Raw genomic sequence first — 23906 nt, 5'->3', positions numbered from 1 at the left:
TAAGCGGGACCTCACGTGACCATGACTTGTGACCTCCTTCTGGCTTCCCCATTGATTTTGCATGTGAGAGAAGCCTGGTGGGAAGGACACAGATGATGATCATGTGATTGCAGGGATGCTACAATGGTTGTGTGAGGACTAGTCATAAGGCACCTTTTTCAGTGCCATCATAATTTCAAACTGTCACTAAATTCTAAGCTCATTATGTGAGAATTACCTGTGCATAATGAGGTATCTATATTGAAAGGTTGGCAGTTCAGCGGTTCGAATCCCAAGTGCTGTGTAATGGAGTGAGCTCACGTTACTTGTCCCAGCTTCTACCAACCTAGCAGTTCGAAAGCAGGTAAAAAATGCAAGTAGAAAAATAGAGACCACCTTTGGTGGGAAGGTAACAGTGTTTCCTAAGCCTTCGGCGTTGAGTTAATGGACTGAGAGGATGAATAGCTTTTTTTTCATCTGTTCTTTCAGATGGAGGTCCCAGCATCAGAAAAGAGAATGGGATCCTAGAAGTGAACAACTGGCTATGTAGATGCTGTCATGGCAAAGAGTTGGGACTCTTGGTCTGCATTGTATTTATAAGAAGGTTTTCTGTCAAGAGGTGGGGCATATTTCATAAAGAATGGGAAGAATGTGTTTAGCAGTTGTTTTGCCAATTTTATCAGTGCTAAAAGGAAAAGGTGGCAAAAGCCCAAAATTGTGTATGCTGCCAAAAACTGGAAGCCAACAACATAGGAGATGAAAATAGAAGCATGAGGACTGAAGAGGAACTTAAAGATTGGCAGGAAACCACAATTTCAACTCAGTGGTTGATACCACTCACTACCTCAAACGTTTCTATTCCAGTGCAGAGAATATGGAAATCAAATTGGGAAAACCTGAAAACCTAACTCTGAAACTTGGTGAAATGATGCAGATATAAAGAAAACATGTTTGCACAGAAATTCATGAATCAGAGCATGGAAAACTTGTTGAAAGAGAGTGGACAAGAATAAAAGGCAAAGATACAGAAGGAATATTGTTACGAAGTTTATCATAGGCTGCTTGGGCAGATGGAATAACATGGAAGATACTTTTATAGCTCTGATGACCAAATGTTTAAAAAGACACATCTCAACTCCACTGACATATACTGGAAATCTAAACCTTCCAAAAGTCTAAGATCCAACTAAATTTTCCCTCTCATGCCAACAAATTTGTTTGATAGAAGCTGGAAAGGAGGAACAAAGGAATCTGCTGCCCTGGATCTAATCCACACTAACAGGGAGGTATTAGTTCATGAAGTGAACATAATTGAAATCTTGTGAGAAAGTGAGCGTGTCATCCTTCAAGTTCATGCAATCAAAATGAGAAAGTCTAAAGAACAGTCAGATTTGTGTACTTTATTTCAGAAGAGCAGATTTTAATGAACTGAGGTGGAACATAGGTCAGGCCTTGAAATCACAAGAAGGGAAAGGAAACCTTGCAAAAGTCCAAATAGAAGAAAAATGTGGACATCTAAAGAGAGAGGTGTGGGTACACATAGAGCCTTTTAAGACGCTGCAAAGGAAATATATGTGAGAAATGCTCAAAACAACAACAAAAGGCTTTTTCAGATACATCACAAAGTGAAGGAATAACAAAAGGCTTTTCAAATACATCATAAGGTGGAAAAAAAAGAAGCCATAGGTCAGTTACAGAAAAAAAGGTGAATTAGTTGATGGATGGTAGTGAGAAGGCACTATTCTTTACTCGTATTTTATGACTGTCTGTTCTCAAAAGGAAACAACCCTATCTGGTTATCATTGTGCCACTAATAGAAGGAGGAAGCTGAAGCTAAAAGAAGGTGAGGATAAAAGATACTTTACTACTGCAATTTGAATGATTGAAGTCTTCAGGCCAGATGAATGACACCTTAGGGCATTGAAAAAACTAACAGAGGTGAATACGGAACTATCAAAAATGATCACACCATAATCTTTGAAAACTCCTGGAGAATTGGCAACGTCCTAGAAGACTGGAGGAGAACAAATATCATCTCCATCCTCACAAAAGAAGAGGGGGAGAAACTGAGAAACTGCAGTGTTGTCGGCTTAACGTCTGTATTGGTTGAGGTTTTCGAGCAGAATTAAGTAGAATGTTTGTGTGCATTTGGGTAGCAATGCAAAAATTATGTGCCACACAGTCACTTTTCAGAGTGATATGGGCGGCATATGAATTTAATAAATACATAAAATTAATAAGAGTAGCACATATTTGTAACAAATAAGTCACGCCAGAGTAACCTTATCTCCTCTGACAGTTTATAGATCAGGGGAATGTTGTGGACATAGTGTTATTTGCCAGCAATATGGGCTATTTAATATCTAGTTAGATGGGTTACAACTAACTGGCTGATTGCATCCAGGGAGAATTCATAAATGGCTCCCCATGAGTATGAAGGTCAGTATCTAGATGTGTGCCATGAGGCACTGTCCTAGAGCCTGGGCTGTCCAACTTTTTTATTAATGACCTGGATGATGAGTTTGAGAGGATTATTATCAAGTCTCCAAGTGGAACAAAGCTAGGAGAAGGAATTGATAACAGTTTAGAAAAGAAAGATTTAAAAGATCTATACTGGCTTGAACAGTAGGTCCAAATGAACAGGATGAGATTTAATAGAGAGAGAATATAAAGTCCTGCACATCTATGAGGTATAGCATTGGCTTGGCAGGGATACGTATAAAGACCTGGATGTCCTAGTAAATCACAAGTTGATTATGAGCCTGTAAATGTGGTGCAGCTGCTAAAAACGGCACATAATATTTTTTTAATGTATTAGGAGAAATTGTCCCATTCTATCCATCCTTGGCAGGTTCATTTGGAACAGGAGACCTGTTTTAGACACCATAATTAAAAAAAAAAATCACATGAACAAAATGAAGTGAACGCAGAGGAAGGCTACTAAAATATGGTGAGGCAACTGGAAACCAGGTCCAGCGAGGAACAGTTTAAAAATCTGGGCATGTTTTAGTTTGCAGAAGGAGAGACCTAAGAGAGGTTTAATAGTCTTCAGATATCTAAAGGATTGTCACACTGAAGAATGTGGGCTTATTCTTATTATTCCCCAACCGGAAAGTACATTCTGTTTTGATATTAGGAAGAATTTCTTGACAGATAAAACTTAACCAGGTTAACACTTGCATCATAATGTACAGGTAGTCCTTGGGGATTAGGAACTCTGTTGCTAAGTGACAGGATCATACAGTGAAAAAATCATGTCAACATGTAGACTTACGATGGTTACTCTGTTTGCGGCCATTAAGTGAATTGTGCATGGTCCATGTTTCTGATATTGCAAATAGTGATCGCATGATTATGGGACACTGCAACCATCATAACTGCACTCTGGTTGCCAAGCGCCTGAATTACAATCATGTGACTTTGGGGATGCTGCAACGGCTGCAATTTCAAGGACCAATCACAAGTCTCCTTGTTCAGCATTGTGACAACTTTGAATGGCCACTCACTGAATGAGTAGATGCTTAATGAGGTTTACCCTTAATATGTTCCCCTCTCCCAGGGACCTTCAAACAGAGGCTAGATCACCATGTCTCACCTGGAATGCCCCTCCAAACCTGGAGTGAGAGAGAAATGGAGTTCACAACCTATGTGGTCTTTCTGGAAACGAAAAGTTTAAAAAGCTGAAATAATTTCAGTAATGTTACAGTAATGCTACCGGCTGTATAATGTCAGGGCATTTCATTCTGTCTGTGAGATTTTAATAGCTGCAATAAAATGAAGGTGAAGGAAGAATATAAAATATAGGTCTCCTTTTAATTTGAAACTTTAAAATTTAATTGAAACCTAATGACTTTTATTGGACAAGAAAATGCAAAAGAAATGCTCCAGGTGGGCACAAGATGGCACCAAATAAAATAATTCTATCAGGTGCAAAGAATCAGGTCCACACATTAAGTTTTAATTAAACTGTTTTATGGCTTCTGCCTATGCACAAGAATCTAGTCAACTGTCAGCACTAAATTGGTGCTAGTTAAGAATTAGCAGAATTCAAGAGGGGGCTGGATTTGGATCACTTATGGGAACATAATTACTCTAGGTCAGAGATGGCTAACCTTTTCCGGATCACGTGCCCAAAGCATGCGCACAAAAGCGTGCATGAACCCCCAAAATGCAATGCGCGCGGAGCCCTGCACATGTGCCCCGCCCCCACGCATGCATGGCACAGGCCCGGAGACCAGCTAGCTGGCGGGAGGTGCGTGCGCATGCACGGTGGAACTGAACTGAGGTGACGGCTCGTGTGCCCACAGAGAGGGTGCTGTGTGCCACCTCTGCCACACTTGCCATAGGTTCGCCATCACAGCTTTAGGTAGATTCCTCTCTTGACTCCGTCCCCGTGCTCTGCTTCCTCTTCTCCTACAAATTCTCTGTAAAGAGTTAGGAGACTGTAATTATATAGTTCATGAGAAAATCATAAATATCTTCTTGTGTAACCTTAGTAACCTAAGGTCTGATCCAAGACTGATACATCACAGTATTTTCTAAATCTGTATGATGAAATAAGAACGTTACATTGAGTTTCACCCAGAAAAAAAGGGGAAAAGCTAATACAAATTCCTGCTAGTCTTTTTTTTTTTTACTTATTTTATCTTATGAATGAGTAGTTACATTAACAATAATCTGATTTGAAATTACAAAAAACCAGTACCAGTTGCACCTGTTAGAACGTTGAGTTTAGCACTTACAAGTTTCTATTCTTGACTCAATATAACACATATTTTGGATAGTCTAGAACAGGGTTCACCAACCTTTCGGACCTCAGGGACCACTAAATTCATAATTTTAAATCCTGTGGACAACTAATATGATCTGCCTAATGACTGGCTGGGTGGGTGTGGTTAGGTGCTCATGTGACTGGGTGGGCGTGGCCAACTCTATGTCACTCATGTTAAGGGGCGCCTCGCCAGCCTCTACTCACCCATCCCCTCCCAGCCATTCCTTGCCTGCCACCCCGGGCTCCTTAGGGCCCCAACAGGAAGCAGTTGTTGGCGCTAAGCAGCCACCACGAGAAAGAGTCAGCAAAACAGCTGGCTCAGTTCAAACTGGATCTGACTGAGAAGGAGGCTCAGCAGAAACACCTCACTGAGGACTTCGAGCATAGGCTTTCCAAGCAGAGGGAAGACCTGCGGGAGTGCAAGGCCAGGTACCGGCGCCTAGAGGCTCAGTGGGCTGAGATGGTCAGCCAGTTCCAGGCCATGATGCAGTCCCACTGGAACAAGGCCCTCCGGTTCTTTGCCACCAGTGGCACTTCCCTCCAGCCTTCCCCCAAAGCCCTGCACCGGGAGGCTGAAGCAGACCCCAAGTCAGAATTTCTTTCCCCCCTCCAACCTCAAAGGGGTCTTGCTGCAGCAACACAAAGGTTCATTCCATGTATCTGTCTCAGGGGCTGTAGTTTGAGGACCCCTGATTTAGTGCAATAGAAAAAAATGCAAATAATTTTTCTGCGGACCACCAAAATTTTCTCACAGACCACCAGTGGTCTACAGACCACCAGTTGGTGACCACTGGTCTAGAAGTTTCTCTCAGTGCTGCCATGTTTTTTTTCCTCTCTGAAGCAAACAGAACAGTATTGGGAGGGACAGCATGCAGGAAATGAAATTGTTTTTAAGTGCCTTAGGGCTTGGAAGGGTTTTTTTTTTTTTGTTTTTTTTTAACTAAAGCATGTGATCAGGGGGTGGGTATTCTGTTTTTCTTCATTGACAAAAAAAATAATCCAGTCTAAAATTAGCTTTTTCTCAAGCCATGTGCTGTGCAAGATGCTTCTCTAACTGTTGGCTTGTGAGACATCTTAGCAGGCTGCAGGCTCTACTTATAGAGCTGCCTAGCTAAGTCAAGCTAGGTTGCATCTGGTTTCTGGTGTAGGCTGTGTGCAGTGATGCAGAACTAGGCAATTAGCTTCTTATTCCACATCTGCATGAAACTTCAAAACAGTTCTGAGGTTTATAAAATAGACCTTGAATAAGCATTGGGCTGCCATGATCCATGCCTTGGGAAGGCAAAACAGCATTGGGTTTCATACCATATAGAGGACCTGTCCTGGGCATTTGAATATATTAGCTCAAATGACCCAACGCTGATATTTTTTTTAAATTATAGGACTTGATTTCTTTGTCAGTGCTATTGTGCATTGTTTTCTGCAATAATATTTTTATTTGTGAAAATAATTAAGATGGGTATTACACGAGACAGAAAATAATTGTTTTACCCTATTCTGAGATGAAATTATCCACTAATGTTAAAAGATTTTTCTGCCCCTTGCCCTATTAGTCCATTTTGACTATTACATATGTCCCAAATGGTGGACAGGCTGGAAGGATTACTGGGACTGGAGTCTCTCGTCATACCTCTGTCCATTTTCCACAAGGCTTCTGGTTTGTAAACGTTCAGTGTAAAAGTCAAAAAGTCACACTTTTGGCATGGACTCTGTTTCCCTCTTCAAACTCCCATTTCTGATGTCACATTTAAGAAATCCAGGAAGGCAGGATGTACATTAATCAGTTCATTCACTAGGGCATGGAGTATAAGGTTCAAAAGAGGCTTTACAAAAGCGGTAAGTGTTAAAGGAAACGAAGAGCAGTACTCTGTACATGCTCAAGAAACAATTCAGTTGCTCCACTTACATATTTTTTGCAAGCGGCCTCCTGACTTATTTCCAGTCTTCTTTCCTCCTTTTTCTCTTTTAGTCCTTTTCCCAAATCTACTTGTGGCTGGTTTCGCCTCATTTTGTAGAATTTACACCTATTGATTGTCAAGGCTTGAGTAGCATCTTGTGTAATTTGCATTGGTTGTCATGAACTCTGGAGAACAAAATTATATTCTCAACATCTATTTTTGTCTGGAAGGATAAAAATAGCTTCCATAAAGCACACCCTGGAACAATTTATATTGTCCCCTTACCATGCAAACCAGCTAGCCTGCGTGGGCTCTTCTTGTCTAAAGACAAGCTGAAAATGAAGCTTTGGGTGTGTTAAACTGCCATAGTAATGCTGTGTCTGTTGGGAGTGTTACAATAAACCAGCAGTGATAGGAAACTGTCTTTTGCTTCCAAGCCCTTAAAGCAGAGACCAGTTTGCACGATTGAAAGAAAGGCTGCCTCTTCTTTAGTCTTTAGTCAGGACAGCAATAGAGAGAGAGAGAGAGAGAGAGAGCTTTCTTATGCTGGATAAAGGCTTGCGTACATAGCCATCTGTAGGGTCTGTAGAAGTAAAAAAAGAAAATCTTCAGAAGGGGTATAAGAGTCGCTAGAAACAAATAATAGAGATTCCCCAGGGGTAGGGAATCTATGCTAATCTGCTGTTATATGACTAGAATTTCCCACAGCCCCAGCCAGGATATTCAGGATTATGCAGACTATAAACCAGCAAGATCTGTAGGAAACCACAGCGGAGGCCCCTTCTTAGTGCTTTCCTGCTCTGTGCTTTCCCACAGGACGATCTGAATGGCTGCAGTGGAAATAATCTGCTGGGTGAGTCAGCTTGATTGGCTCCATTTTTCTTCTGCCCGTGTATAGGCATGAGAGTGATCAGATCCATGGATTTCTCTTGGACAGGGCCCATTCCTTTTAGGAAGGATGCTAAAAGAGAACTTTCCTGCCTGGTGCCATAACACACTTACAGGTTGGGAAAAGGTGGCCCCTTGTTTGATCTGCTGGAATAGGTATTGCAATCCCAGGAAACCAAGTACAATTTACATAAAAGCTTCCTTTTTCGTTCGCTTGTTTTTATCCTGCAGGAAGTACTGCAGTTATGGGTACAAATATAAAACATATATTTATAAATATAAAAGAGTCATAAAGAGATGTTGGGCTATTAGCAGCCATTTTTACCCTATAAAGATAGTTCTGGTGCAACCATCTATTGCAGGATGCTTGCTATAAAGTAGCCACTGATGTCACCACAGAAAGCCACAGCCCTCAACTATTTTAGACGCTAAGAAAAGGAGTTTGGAGTGATTCATTTTAAAGAAAAAAGGAGAGTTGGGTTCACACACAGTATAGTTCACACATCCTAGTAGTAACTAAGTTCTCAAAGTAACTAAGAAATACACAAGCATGTTATACCTCAACATTCTGGGTAAATAGAGTCCTAAAATGGAATGTAAATGGGCAGTTTGCCCTCTGTCGCCCTCTCCTGTCTTTGTTTGGTAGAACAGATTTTTCTCAACTTGGTGCCTTCCAGGCACTTAGATGAGCTGGAAGGGACCTTGGAGGTCTTCTAGTCTAGCCCCCTGCTCAAGCAGGAAAACCTATACCATTTTAGATAAGTGACTGTCTAGACTCTTCTTTAAAAACATCCAGTGATGGAGCGCCTACGAGTTCGGGAGGCAAGTTGTTCTACTGGTTAATTGTTAAATTAAGAGTACAGGTACCAGAATGGTTGTACTGGGAATGCTGGTAGTTGTAGTCCCAACACATTTGGAAAGCAAGTGCAGTTTTATACCCACGTAGTCGCGTTGGCGCTTTTGGAATGAGGAGTCTGCAGTTAAACGCCGCCTATAGACCCTCATGGGCATTCTAGTTCTTTCAAATATTTCACTGCCATAACGTCCTAACTTATGAGGGGGAAATGAGCGTGCAAGCAGGGGAGAAGAGGGGGCGACGATCTGCTTTTTTGGAGTAAGGGCTGGGCGAGAGCTCCTCCGCCAAGAGGCACCGTTCTTCCTCGCGGAATTGCGGACGTCTAATAAAGCGCACGCCCACGCCTCTTTAGCTTTTCCAGGCGGGTGGGGACCACGCGGGCGGTAGGCGACCCCCGGTGCTTCCCCTCCTTCTTCGCTAGTTCCTCCCACCGCCTGCACGCCCCACAGCCCCACCGGCGGCGCGCTTCCCCCTCCCTCCCGGAGGCTCTCGTTGGTGGCGTAGTCGCGCGCGGGGGAGCGGGAGGGACGCTCCGTCGGCTCTAGGCGCGAGCGTCTTTGGCCACCGCCGCAGCCGGAGCGCCAGCAGAAGTCGCTCCGGAAAGGCTGCGAGTTGCTCGCTATGAAGCGGGCGCCTGGACAGAACTCGAGAGCGGCTCGGGACTCCCTGTGGGAGCCCAACTAGACATGAGGGCGATATTCTGGCGGAGTTTGTAACCTGCCCTGCCGCTTGAGGGAAAGAGCGGCTGTTCGCTGTCCGTCCTCGGTCGGGGTCTGCAGCCGCGGCTAGGCTGCCTCCTGCCTGTCCCGGGCGCGGTTTTCTTGGCTCGGTCCGAAGCCTACGAAGAGGATGGAGGCGCCGGCGCCGCCCTGCTCGAAGAAGAGCCTGTCCCTCTCGCTGCCGGTGCCGCGGGAGGGTCAGGCCACCCTCAAGCCGCCCCAACACCTTTGGAGGCAGCCCCGGACGCCCATCAAAATCAAGCATCGCGGCTACTCGGACACGGAGCGGCACCCCCACCGCCAGATCGAGAGGGCGGACGCCATGGACACGAGCGACCGTCCCGGCCTGAAGAAGTCTCGCATGTCCTGGCCGTCTTCGTTCCACGGGACCACCAGCGGCGGCGGCGGCGGCGGCCACAGCCACGGGGGCAAGCGGTGGGTTCAAAGCGCTCTTACCACGTGCGGGGGGTGGCGGCGGCGGGAGAGGAGCCCAGGTACTCGGGAATAGCCAAGGGCTGCGCCCAGAGAGTGCGCCGCGCTGTGGGATTTGTGTCCGGATTGAGACGCCTTTTGCTGCTGTTTATAACTAAAGCGGTTCGGTTGTCTTCGCTTGCCGGGGCCATTTCCTCCACCGCTCGCCGCTCTCCAGGTATAGCCAGGACGCTGTTTCCTCGGTCCCACAGCTTGCTTGGCAACTATAAAGTGCGCCCTTCCCTCTACCTGGAGAGCTGGCCCGGCCGCCTTCCCTCCGTCCTCTCGGCACCCACAGTCCTCGCAGTTGCCGCGGGCAGAGCAAACAACGTAATTGCTTATTGAGGCGGAAAAAGCACTCTCGGGTTGCTTGGAAAAGATACTCGTGGGACAGTTTGCAGAGCCCGAGTGAGCTTAGCCCTCTCTGAAGTTAGCAACCTGTTTTGCTTCGGAGTTTGCCAGAGTGGCCCGGTGCTTGAAGGTTCCCACGCAGAGCAAACGAGATGTTCCCCATTTAACTATTTTAACACATAGATCCTCTCAAGTTCTCAATCCTGTTCAGGAGTCCAGCAGTTCATAACAACAACACGGTGCTGTTTGATAAGGATTTTCAGTAGAATGGAAAGCTCAAACTCCCTTTCTCAGTCCAATTGTCTGTGGATGTTTGGGTAGAAATTGGTGTGACTGGAGGCTTGGAAAGCAAAAGATTGCTGTTTTGGGTTGTAATACATCTTACAAGCCCAACTTCATGATTTGACTGTGAAATGCAAAAGAGAGAGACAGTGTAGCAACAGCAAACCTGTAACTCATTTTTAGAGAAAACTGTGGGTATTGTTGAAGTTGTGCTTCCCAGTTATTAACCAGTGCCTTGCTGCCCTTTTTTCTATGTATTGAGGCATACATAGAAAATGTATGGTGGGTCATTTTAAATGCCTTACGGAGATGTTAAATGCACATCAAGTTTGGTTTTTTCCAATTTTTGTCTTCCAGCGTTCTGAGTTTTAATAGATAATATGCTAAATCCTGCCTTTATCTGTGTGTCAGAATTCTTGCTGGTTTGGTTCACTGACTGCCCTCTCCCACAATATGCTGTTTCCTTTTAAATTCTAATTAACATTTTGTAACAGAAAGCAGAAGGGGCGGGGAGGAGAGAATGCTGTTAAATAAAATTTAAATCTGAAGGAACAAGTTGGTACTACTATTAGTTGAAGCATTATGTGAGGTTTTCAGCTTTATAGAAGATTTATAATAAATTGACTATTAGTGTTAATGAATTTAAGTGTGCTGATTAAATAAGTATAAGTAGATATACTTCATAAGTAGATTCACTTCATTTCAACATGCTAATCTTCATAGATCAACAGCTGTAAAGATCTGTTTTGTTTTGTTTTCTAGTCATTTTTGGAGGCTTGAGGATTATTAAGGCACACATACTCCTTAAAACATACTCCAGACTTCTTTACAAGTCCTTGGGTTTCTATGACTGATATTGAAGAATTCCTCAGCATGTGGGAATATATAGAAGAGGTAAAAAATAGAAACTTCAAAAGCCTAGGCTAGGTTTGTCCTTTTCTGATTAGCTATAACCTAACAGGCTGAAGTAATGTTGCTCAAGTGTACTGTAAGCACCAGGTAGCCAAAAGAACAGTTATTTGACTTACAGCATATGCCTTTTTATTTATTTATTTATTTTTTAATGAATTCCTATCCTGTTTGATTTCAAGCTGGTGTACACAGGAGTTCCATTTATATTCCCACAAAATCAGTCCTATGAGCAGTTTATGCTGAGGAAGAATAACTGGCCAAAATTTATCCACCTAGTTTCATGTTTCAATTAGGATCTCTCCTAAAACTGCTACATCTGAGCTGCAAAATTTGAGGCACCCACTAGATGGCAGTAAAGAAGTAGTACTTTCTATATCTCTTTTCTGACATCTAGTGGCTATCTCAATTTTTATAGCCAAGTAAGAGAACTATCATATTTCCGTAGAGATTTATATTCAAAGGTAAGTCTTGGAGAGAGTTCTCCCAACCTATTTCTTCTCAATACTCTGAGGACAGTTGCCTTCTCCTTATATGTAAGCAAAGTATGCATAATTTGCATAAGTCTGATGAGTTTATCATAGAGACTCTGCTTCAAAGAGTCCTTGATCTAAGGATGAAAAACTTCTTAAACATGTTCAGGCATCTTTTCCATACAGGCAAATAGAAGCTTCTGGAATTCCATGGCCTTTAGTTACAGTGGCACAAAGAAGTCAGCCAGCCAGGCAGCCATGTACCCAAAGCTAATTTCTGTGTAATCTGATTGCAAAAGTCAAATTGATGAATTCTTCTCACTAGTAGTAGTGAGTAGTAGAGGAGATAAGATGTAATTTTGTTCCATGTAAAAGCCCAAGAAAAGTATTCCATTGGTTTCCATGCTTCCTTCCGTTCTTGAATTTCTTATTGAAAATATTTACTGCATGTTTATTTTGCCTTTAAGACAGTGTTTGTGCGTGTTTGCCTTTGAGTTAGTGATGACTCCTGGCAACAACAATTCATTGCAGTTTTCTTGGCAAGATTTTGGAAGTGGTTTGCCCTTGCCTTCTTCCCAGGGTTGAGAGAGTGTGATTGGCTCAGTCACCCAGTAAGTTGGTGTCTTAAGGCAGGACTAGAAGTCACCTCCTGGTTTCTAGCCTGGTGTCTTAACCACTACACCAAACTGGCTCTCATTAAGTCAGTTACCACTCCAAAATTAGCTAACATTAAAAAGAGATAAAATGTCTAGATAAAAAAGCAAGATGCCACAAGGTTTCTTTTTCTCTATTCTGATATTTCTGCAAAATTTTTATAAGCATATAGAAAGGATAGACTCTTAATAATAGGTAGCAGTAACTTTTTGAATACTAGCATTCACTTGTAAAAAGGTTCTACAGGTAGTCCTTATATTTACAGAGATACGCCTGAACATACGAAGACAATGCTAATGTGGCCCAAAGTAGGTGTATAAAATTCACCAGCCATTAGTGGGTAGAGTTTAGGGTTATATGTAATACCACACACCCCAAATTAGCAAAACAATTACATTGTTCAAAATGTAACTCAAACATATGCAAATTGGTTGCTAAAATCCAGCTTTTTAAAATGTGGATTGACTGGGTACATAACTTATTTTTTTAGCATATATACATACAGGTCACAGTTTAATATTAGACTGCAATTGCTTCACTTATATTTTGGAATGCCTTAGGCATTTTGCTAGACTTTGCAAGCTTGGAAGTACTAAAACTTAAAAACTGTTTTTTGGGGTGGGTGGGGGGGGGTGGGGGTTTGTATGTGGTTCTGTTCTCCCTTTCTATCGCCCTCTTCAAGCAGAGATCTATTTTTCCCCTTTCTCCTATATCTTTCCAATATCCTTTTAAGGTACCCACCTTTGCTAGTACATCTCTCATCTATGTGGGGTCTTTTGAAGCAGGCTGCCTTTGGGGTGGCTAACTTCAGATATCCACTGCCCACAGACAATCATTAGCTGTAATAGAACAGCACTGGCATTTTAAATGTATGGTTGTGAGAGTAAAGGGAAATTAAAAATCCTCTAAGTTTCTTTTCAAGTGAACTTCATTTCAGATCTCAAATGAAGCCTATCAAGAGTATTCTCATTCCACTATCTCTAATAACCCTTGATTAATATTTTTATATCATTAATATGTTCTTTTCTAGCATGGTTCCACCATTTTAAAGAATTTGGGGAAAGTACAGCTCTCTGAAATGTTCCCTCTTTTTTTATCATATTGAGTTTAGTATTCAAAATTCTCAAAATACGATTTCTTGAATAGCCTTCTATGCATCTGATCTGTATAAACTGGTAACCTGACATATAGAAAGAAATATATATGAAACAAAACATGAAATCTGATAAATTCAGTATTGTTATCATACGGACTTTGCAAATCCTTGCTTTGTTCTCTATTTTTTAAATATGTATAGGTAGAGAAAGAGAGAGAGAGAATTACTGAATACTAACACATTTACCACTCATGAAACTTTTTAACTATGCGACACCTTGGCTGAATCATACAATACAACTGCAGTTCATGAAATTGCAGTTTATTTTTAAAGAATTAATTAAAGCTGTCACCAATGCTGAAGTATTCCAAACGGAGATTTAACAAAACCTCTTCCAACCCCTGCAGTCAGAAAAAGAGCTATATAGAAACATGAAATGGCTAGAATATCATGGAACAAACATTATCGTTCCCTATGATTCATAGGGAGTAAGGGGAATCCAGTTAGCCTTTCACAAGACCTGTTTGTTTCCTCCAGCGTTTGGACCAGGAGGTTAGGTGAGCCGGGCTGTGGATGTGTTTTTTTTTTTAATGATTAGGACTTATTGTATACCTCAGGCATCATGAATCAGTTTTGTAACTGCTGTTCCAGTCCTTGTATACTTCCCAGAATTAACTGTTGTGCAATGGGGTCCGTATAGTTTAAGCAATAAATACATCCAGAAAGCTGTTGGTTTTGATCTTAACACTATCTGCAAAACTCCCAAGATGCTTTTTGAAGCTTTTATTGAGATGCTGCTGCTCACAATAATATGGCAGGAGGTTACCCTGAAAAAAGCCTTTTCTGGAGTAGCTTTTTCAGCTGTGAAATACTCTTAAGAGATCTACTGAACATGTTCATCAAATGTATTTAGTCTAAGATCTTCTTCCAGCTAATAATTTTGTTATTGCAGTATTTTTCTCCTTTCCCTTCTAAATTCTTGGGGCATATTATTTACTTACGCATTTGTTTGTTCAATTTATGTGATGTCCTTATTATGGGTAGCTAACAAAGGTTCAAAATATGACAATATGGGAAAAAAGAATAAAGCATCAAAATAAGCCACACCGGGATCAAACAAAGATCTTACAGCATTACAGCAGGCTCATGGACCATGCTGGTCCAACATCTGGGAGAAGAACCACAGGTCCTCAGGACTTTCTTAAAGGCTAGCAGGGTGGAGCTATTAACATCTTTGTGGGAATGGAATCAATTGTGGCATAAGTCGAGGATTACCTATAATATTCTTCAACTTTTTAAATGTCTGCTTTATCACATATTCTATTTTCTGCCCTTTTTTTCTTGTAGGCCTATGTAAATTTCCAGCCTTTGGCTGTAATAAGAAATATATTCATTGAAAGTGGAGCTCTGAACACAGAGATGTTGTATGGAGAAAATGTCTTCTAGCAATGTACAGTATGCTTAAAATAATCAAGCATAATTGCTTAAAAAATATCTGCAGCAGTATGATAGGAGATTTTTGTATTGCCCCTGAATTTGTAAATGCAAACTGAAAGTGACTGAAAGCTATAGCATTCACATCATTGAATTGGACTTCTCAGTTCTTATACTTTAAGATACAACTTCTGATCGGTTTTATTGCAGTAGAAGGTGGAGATCCCTTGATAAGACATCTTATGTGGTTATCTATCAATATTGCACAATATCTTGACGGATTACTTGTTGGTCTTCGGAGGCTGCAGCTTTTCATTGCATTGTTATATAAAGTATGATTCATGCATGGATGAAGACTATTTTAATACCTTTGGCCTGTGGGGAAAGACAGAACATCAGATATTTTATAAACCTGGCCGGTGATTGCCAGTGGCAAAGCATTTTTTGTGACACTCTTAAGGACTTTGAAGAATCCATGGTTCTGCTTGCAAAGATTGTAGTATTCCCACACATGCAAATTCAGAAGCTGTTGCTTGATTCCAATATTTTACAAAACAATGAAAAGAGTCTGGAATAGTCTGTTACTTTAGTCTTTGAGTTGGAAAATGTGTATTTACTTAAAGTTGTTTTATGGAATATAGAAGCAGTCCTTGGATTGGGTAGCTGTGTGAATGTAGGAGAAACTAAGCAAAGAAAAACAAATGCTGAAGAAATTGAGGGAAAAAGCATTGAACCTGCGGTTTTTCTTTTCTTTCCTTTTCGCTTGAACCTGGGGAGATTGAAGGAATGGTGGTTCTTCCATTTCTAGTGCTCTATACACATTACTTCTGCCTCTGTGGAATTGCTTTGTTATTTTACACTAACCAATAGTAAATCACACTGTGTGGCTCCATCGATAGAATTCTTAATTATTGATAGGTTGATTATGTGCCATCAAGTTGATGTTGACTCTTAATGATCACATAGATAGATTTTCTCTATGATAATCTGTCTCTACTCCAATCCTTCAAGTTTTTCAATGGTGCAGCCATCACCACTGTAAGCGAGCCCATAATATAAAGATAATTTAAGCCTAGACATTTGTGCCTCAAGAGAAAAATCTGGATTGATTTTTTCAATGAATTTATGAATTTGTTTGTTTCCATGATGTCCCATGGTTCGCTAGCATTCCAGAGTTCAAAAGCAAGAATACTGCTGTTGCTACTTCAAAGTCCAACTTTCACATCCATAGAATGTCACAGGGAATATCATCGCTTGCATTACTAAGTTATAAAATACAGCAATATATTCAATTGAGTGTGGAGGTATCATCGCAGTACTGGATATGAGCCATTTATTAGTGTGATAGAGTAAAAGAAATATGGTTCCTTAACAGGTTACTTGGCAAGGGATTGATTGGAATGACCAATGCTTGGATCAAAGGCTGGGAGTATTCTGGTGCTTCACTGTTTTTTGTTTAAAGGATGTCAGGTGAAGATTATGCATGATGATTAGAAGGAAAACTATTTGATTTCCTGCCTCAGACCCTAAAATAGCTTATGCCAACCTTTGAGGTGCTGTTTTATATAATGTAGTTTGAACCTTCTAGTTGAGTCACAATTTCTTCCTAAAGATTCCCTGTGTTGAATCTTTAATATGGAATGCTATTTTTTTTTACCTACTGACATATACTCATTTTCTCTCCAGCTATGGAAATTTGACACTCACCAGGACATAGGCAATCAGTGCTGAAAGAGATAATTAGGTAACAAAGCTGTACGGTTGAAGGAAAATGACAATAACACATGAACTGAAGCCGGAAGGAAGATAAGAAATTGATTCTGTGTAGACACTTTGTTTGGTATTTAGGACTCAGGTTTCAGACTTGCAAGACACAAATTTGTGTGACATTTGCAGATTTAGACATTATTAGGATTTATTCAAATTTCACAGCAATGAAATCCAGCTGGTCAAGCCATTTCTAGATTCAGGAGCAGTGAATCATTTCTCGTTTCCAAGGTATTGTGCCCCTTAAGATTACAAAGCACTGCCGTCAAAACTGTTGCTTTAAGTTAGTTATTTACATGGTTTTCAGTATTCTTCTAGTGGGAAATATTGCAGTGTTGGGTGTCTTATTCCAATTCCTTTATGTAAAAGCTATTAGCCAAGACTAACTTAACTCTTAAGCCCTTCAATGTGAAAAATCGCACCGGGCCACAAATTGAAAAATGAATTCAAGCTACCAGATCTGTTCTTCCTAAAGTAGTCAGGGAACTGAATAAACTTCATATCTATCCATTCATATCACATTTTTTAACTTTTTTTAAAAAAAATAAAAATTATTTTTTAAAAAAAATGCACCTTAATGTATACACAAGCCTGCTGTAAGTAATTAAAATCTATTTCAATATAAGACCACAAGTAGAAGAGTCATACTAATTCATTAACTTCTTGCTTGCTATAAATGGATAAGATTGGTAAATTGATAAGACTACATCTAATAACTTTGTTATGATGTATTTTGGAATTTTAACCAGACACTATACAGCATATAGAGTAAAACTGGTTTTAGCAGTGAGTAGTGGGCAAAATAAAAATGAATTATATTTCCAGTGTAATTGTACCCAATGTCATATGGCACTGCTTTCCTTGCTGTATCAATACAGAGACGGCTTGATTTCTTCCATCCTTGATTTTAAGGAAAGGTTATCTGGTATTCACAATTAAGAATTTAGATTTGTAGAGACTAAAATGTGGCAGAGTTCAAAGGCTATCGTACTTTTAGATAGGATATTTCAATTCAACAAGTTAATTTTAGTATCTCTTTCCCTAGTCATTACTCCTAGTAGCTTTTTTTCTATTTTGTTTGGTATGAATCCATATTTTAGTAACTGAAGTCTCCTCTGACACTCTAACAAAATAGTCTCTTAATTGGTGTCATTCACCAATAAGTCTCATTCTGCAAATAGTGAATTTTCTGAGGCTGAATCAATGAAGTCTAATTAAACACTTTATTCTCTCACTGCCAAAATGAGTCTTGACTATACAGTTGGCTTCAGGTTATTATTCAAATGTTGTAAAATGAGTATGGTAATGTTGGGGAAGGGAACCTACAAGCTGGAGTTGCTGTCCATTCTTACAGATTACATTTCTCATGAAATCTCTTTGGAGATGAAATAAGCTGTAATCGAAATCCTTAGATAAGACATTACCTTATCTATTCTTTCCCAGCCCTCAAAACAAAACAAGCCACTGCTCTCTTAGGGTACATGTTTTTCTAGATGTAATGATTCCTATCAAAAGCATTTTTAGTCAAGTTATATTTAAGGTTAAATTGGCAAAACAAAATAAAAGGACAAAAATTGGAAATCTTGATAGCCTGGAGCTGTCAAGGTGATTAAGAACCAAAGGCAGTTATTTCTGGGGAAAAAAACAACCCTTTTTTACCTTTTAAAATTAAAAGGGAGTTAATTAGGAGTTAATTTTCCTCTCCATTGGAATGTTCTTCAGCCAGATTCTAGGCTCATTTCTGAAACAGACCCAGGAGGGAATCTAATGGAGTAATCTGGAATTAAAAGAAATGACTTGCATAGAAAGGCATTTTGTATCAAAATTATGCTATTAAAAACAAGGTTAGTATGATTTGATTTGAAAGAAATAGGATAAAAATCAGATAATTTCTAATAAGTCTGAAAAATGGACTATAATCAGGCTGTCCTCCTCTGACTTTAGAACCTCTGAGTCTGATTGTCCTATTTCTTTATCAGGAAAGAGAAAATACAGAACTTAGCTCCAGGACTGAATTAAAGCTTTCTCCACTATGGGAGAAAGGAACGGGGAGAACTGTAAATCCACTCTCTGTCCCATCATGGGCAAACCATTATTGAGGATTGCTAAAAGGAAGATGTGCAACATTGACTTTCCTCTTTGGATGCTGGAGCTCTTTCTCCAACCTCAAAATAAGGTATCAGAAATGCAGATGGACCTTTTTTTTTGGAGTTTTTCCAAATGACCACTAGAACTGCAAATCTGACGTAGCATGAAAGAACAACACAGATAGTGCTTGACTTACAACCATTCCTTTAGTGACTGTTCAAAGTTACAATGTCACTGGAAAAAGGGATTTAGGACCATTTTTCATGCTTATGACTAGTGTTGTAGCCTGTCGGCCACCGGCCCCTCTAGCAGTCAGATCAGAGGAGGAGAAGGCATGGGAGTCAGGATCAGCATCAAGGCAACCTGAGAGCTCCAAGTGGGAAGAGGGAATGGAGCTGTCAGAGAGAGAGAACAGAGGCGGAGCCTGGGCCATCCATCATCCCTCAGATGGAGAGTCAACAGCCCCCAGGTCTGGAGGTGGCTGATGAGGAAAAGGAGGAACAGCTGGGTCCAGTGCCTGACACGATGCGCAGAAGGCAGAGGAGAGGAGAGCAGTGGAAATCCATGGGTCTATCCTTGGGAAGGAAGAGCCACCGCTGCTAGCGAAGCCTCACACCTAGCTCTGGGGAAAAAAGGCAGAGGGTGGAGATGAATAGATGTGGCATACAACTATTCATCTTCTGGCTGTATGGACTTGTTAGCTTGTGGTGAGAGAGAAACTTTTTGCTGGGGCTGCCGGCACTCCTAATAAAGGAATCGTTGGATTAACTTCAGAGGGTTTGTCGTATTTGGGGAGCTGGATCAGAACAGCAGCATCCCTGTGGTCACGTAATCAAAATTCGGATGCTTGGCAACATGACATGACAAGGGTCATGCAGTCATGTTTTATGACAAGCAATGTCAATAGGAAAGCCAGCTTCACTTAACAATCGTGTTACCAATTTAATAACTGCAATAATTCACTTAAGTATGGAAAGAAAGGTCATAGAATGAGGCAAAATTCACTTTAACTCTATTGCTTAGCAATGGAAATTTTGAGGCCAATTGTCATAAATTGAGGATTATCTGTACTTGGAAATGCAGAATATGTTTTCTGTAGTATAGGATAGCTTCTAAAACATGATGGGAGCAGAACAAAAGGAATAGTGTTTAAATAGATATAACATGGACCAAGAAGCATTTCAGCATAGATATTGAAGATTCTACGAAATCAGGAATACAACTTTTAGTACCTGCTTTAATATTATGATTGAATGGTATATAAGTCTGGATAAATGAATAAGAATTAAATGGAGATGTCTCTCCAAAATGGAGATAATTGTTGCATCTTATAGAATTGCCCATTCCCAATATATTAGAAATTAAGACACAACAACAAAAAATGCTCTCAGATTTTTTTATAGTTGCAGTTGCTTAGCAAAAAAACCAGGGAATGAGTTGTATAAGATCACTACAGACAGAATTTGATAATAACATTGGACATTAAAAATTATACCTATCACTCTACCATAAAAAGAATGCATGAATAAAAAGTACAATTTTTGCAACAATATATATGTTTTAAAAATGAGATTCTGTAAGATGGAACTAAGAGAAAATTGACTACGTTTATGGATTCCTACAAAAGAAATATAATTTATAGAAAAACGCAACAATATTTTTCAACAGTGTAAAGCCTTAGGTTTGAAGATGCTATTCATCTTTTTGCTAATTTACATGAATGTTAATATGCAATTTCTTAATTGTTGTTTTCGTTTTCTGCATACGTCTATATTTATAGATTTCTGCTTTTAGTATGTGCTTAACAGTGATACTCAATATGTGATGATCAATCACACTGTAAAACTAAATAGGATAGCTCTCCTATCCTTTACATCTTTTCCATACATGCTTTTACGGTACAGACCCAAGCTGGTGTTTGCTATTTAGGAAAGATCTTAATACTTTGAGATTTAACCAGGGTGGATAAAAATCAATGATTTTTTTAAAAAAATCAAAAAAATTGGATTTTTTTGATTTAAATTGGATTTTTTTGATATAAATCAGATTTTTTTTATTTTTATCGAATTTATTTTAATAAAAAACTTTTGGGGTAAAAATCTATCATAAGATAGTTTTCTATTTAAGATACATAAATAATTTAGTTTATTCAGCATGAAATGGAGCTTAGTTATGTAACACAAGGCTGTATATTCTGCAACACTGGGACTACCAGTGAGTCAACAGTGGGTCAAAGGAGTAGCAGAGATGACAGTTGCTCTTTAAAAATTATGATTTAAATCGAGTTGATTTAAATCAAGTCTTTTTACTAGTGATTTAAATCATGATTTAAATCATGATTTAAATCGACTCAATTTAAATCAAATCCACCCTGGATTTAACAAATGTTTCTTTTATGGAATACTTTCCATATGAATGTATTTTCTGAGAATCATTGAACATCTTGTTTATTGAGGAGCAGGTTTTTGTATAGTATATGTCCTGATCAGTAGTGGGTTCCTCTTACCTGCGCTACCAGTTCAGAACCAGAAGCCCGCACCGCCACCACTACTGCTTCGCCCGAATTGGGGTGAACCGGTAGAAACCCATCACTGGCCCTGATCTTGCACTTATTGCAAAGTGCCCACCAACATGCCTTTGATCTTGTTCTTATGTGTTCCTACAGACCATTTCCATATGAATAAATACGTTGCAGAGAGGTAAAACAAAAGCAAAGCAACAAACTGCATTTCAACAAGATATTTGCCTCATTACCACTGCAGGGGTAAATGCTGTCTTAGGCCTTTTTGTTCTGCCCATTCCACTATACTTAGTTTTGGCATGAGAGCAAACTAATATTTTAAGTCGGGGTCATTCACAGTTCTTGGATCTTTATTGATTTTGTGAACAATAGACTGCAGAACAAGAATAATAAGGCTATTTTAAAACCTCTTGACTCTTAGGACAAATTGACCCTTTCTTCCTGGATACAGGAAAAGAATTTGGTAATTGTTTCAAGTTCTGACTCTTCTGCATTCTTTAATTATGGGGTTGGGGCGGGGTTTGCTTCTCCAGGTATTTTTCTTGCAAAGGTCACAAAATACAGGCAAGTATGTTTCCTGTCTCTTGTGTGTGACAGGAACCCTTTTTTTTAATTGCAGGAAGGGTAAGGTTGCTGAGGAGAACATAAATTTGCTACATTATTGCTAAGTGTTTAAAGTTCTGCGCCTCTTTCAACTTCTCAGTATTGCTCTCTAGACCACAATCGGCCAACGAAGGCTAAATCACAGGAAGGTGGAACTCTAGTCTTGCTTTTATGTATTATATTCAATATAAAAATAATTCAACACAATTTTAATAAATTATTATTTTTTTTGTTTTCTGAATATTAAAACAATAAAATAATTTTAAGGGCTGCATTTGAGCTGCAGAAATCTGTATGACCACTAGACGGTAGCAACATATTAGAAATTTCTGTATCGCTTGCTACCACCTAGTGGTTATCTGGAAATCTACAGCCCATATATTTACCCATGTAAGGCTGTATGTTGCATTGCATTCAACTGTTTGCAGAGGTGGGCTGCTGCCAGTTCGCATTGGTTTGGGCGAACCGGTAGTTAAGATTCTGTGCAGTTCAGCGAACCAGCAAATCCCACCATTGGCTGGCCCCGCCCCTGCTTGTTTTTTGGCCTGTTTTCTGGGCCCTTTTCAGGCCATTTTTGGCCCAAAAAATGGCTGGAAAACAGTCAGAAAACTGGGGGGGGGAGTCTAAAAAATAGGTGGGGGCGGGGCCAGTCAGTGGTGGGATTAGCCCCAACTGGCTGAATCCTGCCTCTGCCTTTGAGGAAAGTGGCTGGAAGGCAGGACTGGGTGTGATGAGTGATGCCACTCATCCAGTCACATGACCAACAGGCCATGCCTACCAAGCCAGAGAACTGGTTAAGTTACTCAAGTCCCACCACTGATTGTTTGGTTTTAAGAACTGAACTAGGCTAAAGAACGCAGCTCTGTGTAGGCAGTTCTTTGGGGCCCCTAGGGTGGCCCATGTTACACTGCTGTTCCACGAGCTGCACTGATTGCCAGTTTGCTTCTGAGTCCAAGATGTGGGTTATTATCTTTAAAGCCCTGCATGGCATGGGTCCAGGCTATCTGAGAAACCATCTCATCCCAATGGAACTAACCTACCCTACCTATGCTGGCAGAAGAGGCCTGTTGCGGACTCCCATCAGCCAAAGAATTCTGGCTGGCAGGATCCACGATATGAGCCTTTTTTGCTGTGGTGCCCACCCTCTTTGCTCTAATGGGTGAGTTAGAGGTGGAGGTGGTTAATGCATTGGACAGATCTCCTCCCCATGTGCCCTTTGCTCTCTATTGTGGTCTGCCAGCAGCCTGCGGAGCTGGCAGCGGAGTCGGACAGCGACGAGGCTGAGGAAGAACATGGACCAGTCCTGGAGGCTGAGGAAGGCCTGGATGAGGGCTCTGCGTCAGAGGCAGAGATGGGGCCACGGCCATCTGGGAGTGATGTGCGGACTCTGGAGCCTCCAGAGGCTGACAGCAGAGAGGCAGAGGAACAGGAGGAGCCTGTTTCTAGTGCACGCATGAGAAGAGCTGCCAGAAGGCAAGAGCAGCTAAAGCAAAGAGGACGACTCAGGAGTAGGGCCAAGAGATTATTGGCCCCTCCCATAAGGCTTAAAAGGCTTAAAAGACCAGCAACAGCTCTTGGGCTCTTTGTCGGAAAACAACGTTGATAGACTTGTTCTTGTCTTGCTGCACTTATCTCTTCTCAGCGTCTTCTGCTTTTGAACTTTTGCCAAGAGAAGCCTTTGGCAGTTTGCCTAATTATACCAAGGTTGATGATTAGACTGAAGAATTTGTGTTTTAAATTTATGGTTTTTATTTAACATTTTATATTGTACTTTAATTATGTGACTATAAGCCGCCTAGAACACTTCAGCAAGATGGGCGATATACAAGTTTAATAATAAATAAATCAAGTAAAGCTACAAATTCAAACTTTAAATTCTTAAAAACATAATCAAGGTTTTCCGCCTTTGCATCTTAAAAGCCTGGCAAGGCTGATCTGTAGCGGGCACCAGATTAGGGAAGATTGCCAGTTCTTAATACTTTGAGGCCTTTGCCCATTTGTCATGAGAAAAAAATCACACCACTAGTTAGGCTTTTCTTCAAGTCCACAAGGCCGCTTCTGCAGTCTTGATATGGGAAAAAAATCAATGCAACCCCAAAGAATAGGAAAAAAAGTAGTTGAATTCAATAGAATGCCTCATCATGAA

General features: G+C 40.5%; 2 protein-coding genes across 4 annotated transcripts in view; both read left to right on the top strand.

Annotated features, from left to right (window-relative positions):
- LOC117675574 (3',5'-cyclic-AMP phosphodiesterase 4B-like) overlaps window positions 1-23906 on the top strand; it is a 260309-nt gene that overhangs the window by 178317 nt on the left and 58086 nt on the right. Inside the window, exon 5 of one of the 3 annotated variants that reach the window (XM_087886548.1) lies at window positions 469-7253. The exons of the other annotated variants lie outside the window; for them this stretch is intronic. Coding sequence (XP_087742674.1) covers window positions 469-529 — 61 coding nt within the window. The 3' untranslated portion in view covers window positions 530-7253. Of the gene's footprint in view, window positions 1-468; window positions 7254-23906 lie in introns of those variants that run through there. 3 annotated transcript variants of the gene reach the window in all.
- The window catches only part of PDE4A (phosphodiesterase 4A), a 318023-nt gene continuing 303006 nt past the window's right edge, over window positions 8890-23906 (top strand). The window contains exon 1 of the mRNA XM_034434337.3: window positions 8890-9546. Within this exon, the coding sequence (XP_034290228.2) occupies window positions 9242-9546 (305 nt within the window). The 5' untranslated portion in view covers window positions 8890-9241. The remainder of the gene's footprint in view (window positions 9547-23906) is intronic.

Source organism: Pantherophis guttatus, chromosome 2 (assembly GCF_059756535.1).
Source record: "Pantherophis guttatus breed Tessera chromosome 2, ASM5975653v1, whole genome shotgun sequence".
NCBI classification, from domain to species: domain Eukaryota; kingdom Metazoa; phylum Chordata; class Lepidosauria; order Squamata; family Colubridae; genus Pantherophis; species Pantherophis guttatus.
Note: the sequence above shows the minus strand (reverse complement) of the source record. Positions and strands in the feature narration are given on the sequence as shown.